The 7,944-nt window shown below is 38.8% G+C and overlaps 1 protein-coding gene across 1 annotated transcript in view; it reads right to left on the bottom strand.

The window, feature by feature from the left end:
• anxa5b (annexin A5b) overlaps positions 1-3,662 on the bottom strand; it is a gene marked incomplete in the record, with an annotated part of 6,611 nt that extends 2,949 nt beyond the window's left edge. Inside the window, 5 exon segments of the mRNA XM_014020702.1 lie at positions 135-248; positions 501-595; positions 898-982; positions 3,193-3,239; positions 3,509-3,662. Coding sequence (XP_013876156.1) covers positions 135-248; positions 501-595; positions 898-982; positions 3,193-3,195 — 297 coding nt within the window.
• Positions 3,663-7,944: the final 4,282 nt, after the last annotated feature.

Genomic DNA, 7,944 nt, shown 5'->3' with positions numbered 1-7,944 from the left:
TTTTTTTTTAGTATTGGATGACTTGCTGTTTTATCCTCATATTTCAATTCATGATTGAAATAAATAAACTTCAAACCTTCACAAGTATGTCACAGGTTTTATTCAGCGTCACGTCTGTTCACCGCGGTGCTTACCTTGATGGCATGGTGAAGCGACGACACGTCATAAGCAAGCGGGGGAGTCATAAGAGCCACAATCAAAGTCTCGAATTTCCCACCCAGCTCTCCCTTCAGGTCATGTATCAGATCCTGACATGAAGACACAGTATTCTGAATGAGAGTCCACACAGAGCTGTCTACAACAGGTAAGATAATAACTCTTTCAGCTGTTTTTGTTAGTTTCATCATTTGAACAACTGTTTATAGGATCTGATATATCCTGTTGCTAATTTATTGATTTGATAACTTGATTAAAATGTGACTTTTTTTTTGTTTTATTTTAAGCTATCTAAAAACCTAAACAGCATGAAGACACGTGGAGTTTATGCTTTGCAGTCTGACCTTTCCAAACAGAGTCTTGTAGGCGGTCTTGATCTCCTGCCTCTGGGCATTGCTACGAGCAGTCAGCAGCTGCAGGATGGCGTCCTCATCGGTCCCTAAAGGCCACAGACACCATGATGACACATCCATGCTGCACTCACCTTTCCCACATGTGTCTCAGGTTACAAAACAAGCCGCACGTTGTTTAAGCCATTTAAACCACATAAACTGTGCTTAAAGTCAAAATCAGCAGGTCTGAATGGGCACACCTCATATTTCACCTCTGGCCACCTGTTTGTGACTTCATGCTGTGTGTGGCAGTAATTACTGCGCCGCTGCACAAAGAGGAGTTCCTGGAAACACTCGCTGGTCTGCAGGAGTCGTAGTGCCCAACATTAGACAAACACAAAACTCTTACCCAGCCCTTTCATGGCCTTGTGCAGCACCTGGGCATCTGCACTGGCGTTGAAGTTGGGACTTGCTTTAACAGTTCCTCTGCTGGCCTGCAAACAACAACAACAACAAAAAATTTTTTATTTCATTTCAAAATACCAGCAGAGCAACAACTTCCTGGAGTTCCACCTTTTGTGGCACTTTATTGTGTCGTCTCGCCAATAGTCAAATCTGCGTTCCCTTATTTGCAAGGAAAATCGACTGCTCTTTCACAATAAATACACAACAGCAAATAAAAACACAAAGATTGCCATAAGATTCAAAGTTTTTTCATTTTTACAGGCTTTAAGACACATACCATTTTTATTAAGTACAAAGATGTTACACGAGCATTTACTTTATATGGAATATACTTTTTATTTTTTATAGTTAGATCATTAAGTAGACATATAAACATAAAAAGGGATTTTAGTTTCTTGTGCTAAAAACAAAACAAAAAAACTGCATCAACTTTGATGACATAATAAACATATAAACTTAATGACAGACTTGGTAACTTCGATCATTTTGAACTAAAGACAATGTGGCGACATTCAGAATGCAGAGCTCAGTTAAATTAAAGAGAAGGGAGACAGACGTTTACAGGGATTTTTCTGGAACCCTGATAAAAATCAATAATCTGGCAGAAAAAAAAGACATCAGAAGGGAAAAAAAACAGTTGGCGTTAACAAGGAGGATTTTGTTTCTGCAGGAAGGAACGCCAAGAATGTCAGCAAGCTTTGCTTCTCTGTAATCACACTAAATCAAATCTGAGAGAAAATCATTTCACAACAAAAGCCAATGGCTTCCACAGGAACGTCTGACACCAGGTTCAAAATCTATCAGACCCTCCCCAAATGTAAACACAGGCAGCTGCTGCACAGAGCGTCATTCTCCCTGTTGCGTTTAGACGCCATTTACCATGGAGAGCGAACACAATCGTCACGGTTGTAAGAGAGCAGAGTGTCTTACGTTACTGCCGTAAAACCGGTTTTACTGCTACTACAGTGTGTACTCCCAGAACAAAAAGGAGTGCATCTGTCAAATTAAAAGGTTATTATAAAACCCTAAATATGTCATCATAAGAAGAAAAACTCTAAACAGGTGTACAGACTGTTTAAAACAAATAAGCATAACAAAATACAGCAATAAATTTAAGTTACAGGTACCTCTTCTAACAACTGCTTTGACACATTTGAAATCCTGTTCATAAATCATATCCAGATGTTTTTCTAAAGAAAATAACTTTTACGAAATGATCAACCTTTACACAGCTAGCAAACTGATTGTGTGCGATTATTCTAGCAGATATTTTGGTATTAGAAATGCAGGAAACCACTTTGGTCCTGCTTTGACTAGATGTTAGTTCATAAATCCAATCAGGAACAAACTATTTCTTCAAATTAAGGTTGATCAAAGAGCCATCTACAGCAGGTAAGACATTAACTGTTCACAGCCTTTTTTAAAAGATCTGAACCATCACTTTAAGAAGGGGATCTGGAAAACACATGGAAGAAAGTTTCCCAAAGGCTGTGCCAGGAATAAGCAACCACAAGGTTGTAAAGTTGAGTGTAAAAGCTGTAAAATGTGTGTAAACAGCTTCAATTTATCCATAATGTCATAAATATATACATCCTCCCAAAAAGTTTATCATGAATGATTGTTTTGATTTATTCTATTATCTCAACTCCACCCTGATGAAGAGAAACAGACCAGACCCTCTTTAAGAGAGGGAGGCTTTAAACTTGAGGCCAGACGTGGAAATGAGGCCCACCCTGAATGGAAAAGAGCCCACATGAGTCATCCACTAAACTTCCCCAAACTAAACATCTCTGCTGCTGCTGTGTGGGCATGCGCAGACACACCCTACATACACACAAAAATCTGATAAAACTTTAGCCATTCACAAGATGCATTTAAATCACTTCAAGAACTCAAGTTCTTCTCATCTTAAAGTATGACAACATATATTTTTCATATAAGTATGTTTAAAGAAGATTACTGACTAGTCTATTAAAGTGTCCTAAAAAATTAACAATGTAAAAAATGAGTGAATTACTTTATACTGGAAGGTGAAATAAATTATGACAAGTATTACGTAAGAATGAGTCTGGTGGGCGTTTGCCTTTGAGTTTAAAGTGAGTCAGAAATAACGGATTTGAATGAAGACATCTTCAAAAAGTTTTTTTTTGTTGTTGTTGTTGTCAAAAACCGTCTGTTTTGGCTTAATTACAGCATTTCTTTTAAATAACTACCAAAGCTGTAGCTAACATAAACTTACCATCTTTTCAGTCTTGGATGTTTTGTTTTCTCAAACAGGAAGGAAATCTGTTAAAAGATAAATACATCTGTTATTCCACTAAAAAGCCAAAACTTTCGCTTGACATTTGTTTAAAACATTATTAAATTCGTCTCTTGTCGACTTTTAACTAAGTTTCAAGTTGTTCCGTCTCCTCGGGGTGGGTGGGAGCTGGCTCTAGAACTTCTCCCGGAACAGATGTTTTGTCGCCAGCGGCCCCGAGACGAGGGTCCGCCGTGCCCGCCGCCCTCACCTGGCGGGATGCGGCCCACGCCCAGAGTCCTGACCGGGAACTTACCGATGAGCTGCAGCCGTCAGACGAAGCTCGGTGAGCTGAAGAAGAAACTGAGAGTCCCGGTGTTGCAGCGAGAGAAGCGACGAGGAAAAGAGATGGGCGGAGGAAAAACAACCCACTTTATGATGGATTGTTGGTGCGCGTGAGTGTGGGCGCGTGGCAGTGCCCCACCCGGGTTCGTCTGACGCGCAGCTCCACCTAAAGCATTCTGGGAAATGCTGTTTTCGATCCGAGCTGCAAAAAATACCAGACTAAATAGACTAATGTAGACTAAATGTATGTAAAATATGACAAGTTTAACTATTTTAATTATTACATTTAAAGCGACCAGGACAGCACAAATTAAGTCTATGTTACATGTAATTACTTGTATGGAAGCCCATTTCCGCCACCCTGATAAAAAATAAATAAAACTTGTATCTCATAATTATGACTTAGCTATCTCATAATTACACTCACCGGCCACTTTATTAGGTACACCTGTCCAACTGCTCGTTAACACTTAATTTCTAATCAGCCAATCACATGGCDGYAACTCAGTGCATTTAGGCATGTAGACATGGTCAAGACAATCTCCTGCAGTTCAAACCGAGCATCAGTATGGGGAAGAACGGTGATTTGAGTGCCTTTGAACGTGGCATGGTTGTTGGTGCCAGAAGGGCTGGTCTGAGTATTTCAGAAACTGCTGATCTACTGGGATTTTTACGCACAACCATCTCTAGGGTTTACAGAGAATGGTCCGAAAAAGAAAAAACATCCAGTGAGCGGCAGTCCTGTGGGCGGAAATGCCTTGTTGATGCCAGAGGTCAGAGGAGAATGGGCAGACTGGTTCGAGCTGATAAAAAGGCAACAGTGACTCAAATAACCACCCGTTACAACCAAGGTAGGCAGAAGAGCATCTCTGAACACACAACATGTCGAACTTTGAGGCAGATGGGCTTCAGCAGCAGAAGACCACACCGGGTGCCACTCCTTTCAGCTAAGAACAGGAAACTGAGGCTACAATTTGCACAAGCTCATCGAAATTGGACAAGAGAAGATTGGAAAAACGTTGCCTGGTCTGATGAGTCTCGATTTCTGCTGCGACATTCGGATGGTAGGGTCAGATTTGGCATCAACAACATGAAAGCATGGATCCATCCTGCCTTGTATCAACGGTTCAGGCTGSTGGTGGTGGTGTCATGGTGTGGGGAATCTTTTCTTGGCACTCTTTGGGCCCCTTGATACCAACTGAGCATCGTTGCAACGCCACAGCCTACCTGAGTATTGTTGCTGACCATGTCCATCCCTTTATGACCACAATGTACCCAACATCTGATGGCTACTTTCATCAGGATAATGCGCCATGTCATAAAGCTGGAATCATCTCAGACTGGTTTCTTGAACATGACAATGAGTTCACTGTACTCAAATGGCCTCCACAGTCACCAGATCTCAATCCAATAGAGCATCTTTGGGATGTGGTGGAACGGGAGATTYGCATCATGGATGTGCAGCTGACAAATCTGCGGCAACTGTGTGATGCCATCATGTCAATATGGACCAAAATCTCTGAGGAATGCTTCCAGCACCTTGTTGAATCTATGCCACGAAGAATTGAGGCAGTTCTGAAGGCAAAAGGGGGTCCAACCCGTTACTAGCGTGGTGTACCTAAAAAAGTGGCCGGTGAGTGTATGAGATAGCTAAGTCATAATTTTGAGATACTATCTCATAATTATGAGATAGCTAAGTCATAATTATGAGATACAAGTTTTATTTTTTTTATCAGGGTGGCGGAAATGGGCTTCCATACATTTGCCTTTTTGTTTGTCTGTCTTTTAGCAAAATAGCTAGGTCATGGAGGGATTTTAATAAAATTTTCAGAAAGTAATCATAGGACATACATCCAATTAGATTTTGGAGTCAGCTTCCTTTTAAGATGGCCTTCACAGTTAACTGACCATAGCAAAAAACACTATGACTTTTTGTCAGTCAGTTTTACGGATGGGCTACTCAACAAATCAAGCTTGCAGAAAATATGCATTGCTTCAAAGGGAGCTAGTGTCATTAATTAATTTGTTATTTAATTTTATTGTATTTTATTTTATTGGAAATTATCTCTAAACCACTCAATTATTGTTTCACAACCCACAGTCCCAAACTCCAGTTTTGGACACAGCTGTTAAATTGCACATTTCAGGATAACCAAAAGCATGAGGGATGTTCTCGTGTTTGTTTAAAGCTGCACTGGTGCATGTTTTGTCACATTGTGTGGGAGAACTAATAGAAAACATCCCAACTCCAATAATGACAATAAGATTTAATAGACAAACGTGCAAGCAGATATATCTCCAGCAGATGGAGCAACATTAATTTTGCCTGGAGTCATTTTTTCCCACCACCTGATAAGTATTAAATGTAACATTTTGTTTGTTTTAGTCTCTGCCTCAGATCTCTGGCTCTTAAAGCACTGTGCTCAGCAGGCACTTATTTCCACAGGAGGAATTTCATATCGGAAATCATGGTTTGATAAATGAAGGAAAGTACGTAGCCTCGTGTCTCAAATCATAACTGCCCTATACTGCAAAATTTATGAAATAGAAAGCTTGAGCATAATGGCTGCTATTTATCTGTTTGGTGGTGGGCATTAAAACCAAACCTGAATTAAACTAGAAACATAAATACAACACTATGAACAGAACTGGAATCTATGGTATGAGCAGAGAACACTCAAACGCTTCACAATAATAAATGCCAGCACAGAAATGAACAAATCTGATTTGTGTTGCTCCTATCATGAACACGGGTCATTTTGTTTGGTTTGACATGTTGAGAATCTTCATGCCAATAAGTCACCACTTAACTTAAGGACAGGAGAACTACTCAAACAAAGAGTGTTCTGAAAATACACGTATAAGGTACAGAGTGCAAACTTACATTACTTTTTTTCCAAACTAGTGTAAACAAAATAAAATGTGAAGAGACATGAAAGTGTTAAGGTGATGTACACATGCAATTGTGGCTCAAAATCTGATTGAAAAACAAATTTTTGTTTTTTCTGACACTGAAACAGTAGACATTGAAAATACAGATGCCCTCTGCCAGAAAGCCTCAGACAGAAATGGTCACTTCTGAACCATCAACATTGATGCCCCCTAGGGTTGTATTCTTGCATTACTCTACTCATGGAGAGACATCTTCAACAAATTGACAAATAACTATAATTCTCATTCTGATATCTAATTAAACACGCACAGTTAAAAACCATATTCTATTAATACTTGGCTTTAGATATTTATTTATTGAAAAGTGTTTTATGTCAGCACATTTTTAGATATTTAAATTATTCTTATTTTGTCAAATAATGCAATACTCAAAGGTATGGCAGGAGAATCTCACAAGCAATACATCATATTAAGAGATGGTAAATATTCTGAAAAATAAAAAATATGTCTTAAAATGAGAGCTGCTGTTTCACCATCTGCACTGATTTTTCTTCATCCTAGTGCCATCAATTGGAAGGACCAGACATGTTTTGTGACAAAAATTATTCTCTCCTGCATATGTGTAAAAAAATGATTAGTCAGGTGAAGACTGACAGAAGAGATTAAACTAACATTAAAGAAAACAAAAGGAAAATCAGATGCCTGATCCATTAAAGCACACGAAAATGCAGCATGTTGCTTTATTTTTCTGTTTTTGTATCCAAATAGATAAGTGTTAAAACCTTTTGTATGCGTATGTAAATCAAACTAACAAATTGTCCCATAAAGCTTGAAAGACAAAAATTCTAACTCAAGAATGTTAAAGGAATTAAGACTCACTGATTTAAAAGTAGAAATTTTAAGTGTGTGTAATGAAATGACAAATGAAACTGAGTTTTAAATTCATTTTTTATCAATTCTATTATACAGAGTATCATTATGTTACGAAAAGAGCAAATATAAAATCTAAAAATTAACCCTCCATCCCTGTTCCTCCTGTCTGACAGTGAACCATAAGATCATTAGAGGTATCCAACAGTGAATAGAATGGTAAGGGAGACCGGGGAAGTAGCGACAAGGGACGGTTGCAACACGTCATTTTTCTCCAAACAGAAACAAGCTAGAGTGATGACACTCACACTGTACATGCTCAGTTAGATGCCCAACCTTGCAAAGAAAAAGTAAACAGTTTCAAAAACTGCTCCAGGATTTATTTGAAAAAAAAAAAACAACTGTTTTTGAAGTATTGCCCAGCTTTATTTTTGTTACACTTTTGTCACTGTTTTTGTGATCCAACTCAAACTTGTATGGTTTAAACAAGTGATGTGTTGACTTTTAACTAATATAGTTAATATGTATCCAGATCAGCTTATTTAGCTAACACATGAGGTTTTATCATGGCTGACAGGAAGGGGGACAGTTGCAGCAACTGTTGCAGCTGTCCACATACCATAAATCCATATAAAAGCAGAGCAC

This window comes from Austrofundulus limnaeus, unplaced genomic scaffold (genome assembly GCF_001266775.1).
Source record: "Austrofundulus limnaeus strain Quisiro unplaced genomic scaffold, Austrofundulus_limnaeus-1.0 Scaffold263, whole genome shotgun sequence".
NCBI classification, from domain to species: Eukaryota; Metazoa; Chordata; class Actinopteri; order Cyprinodontiformes; family Rivulidae; genus Austrofundulus; species Austrofundulus limnaeus.
This window is presented reverse-complemented; position numbering and strand designations above follow the sequence as displayed.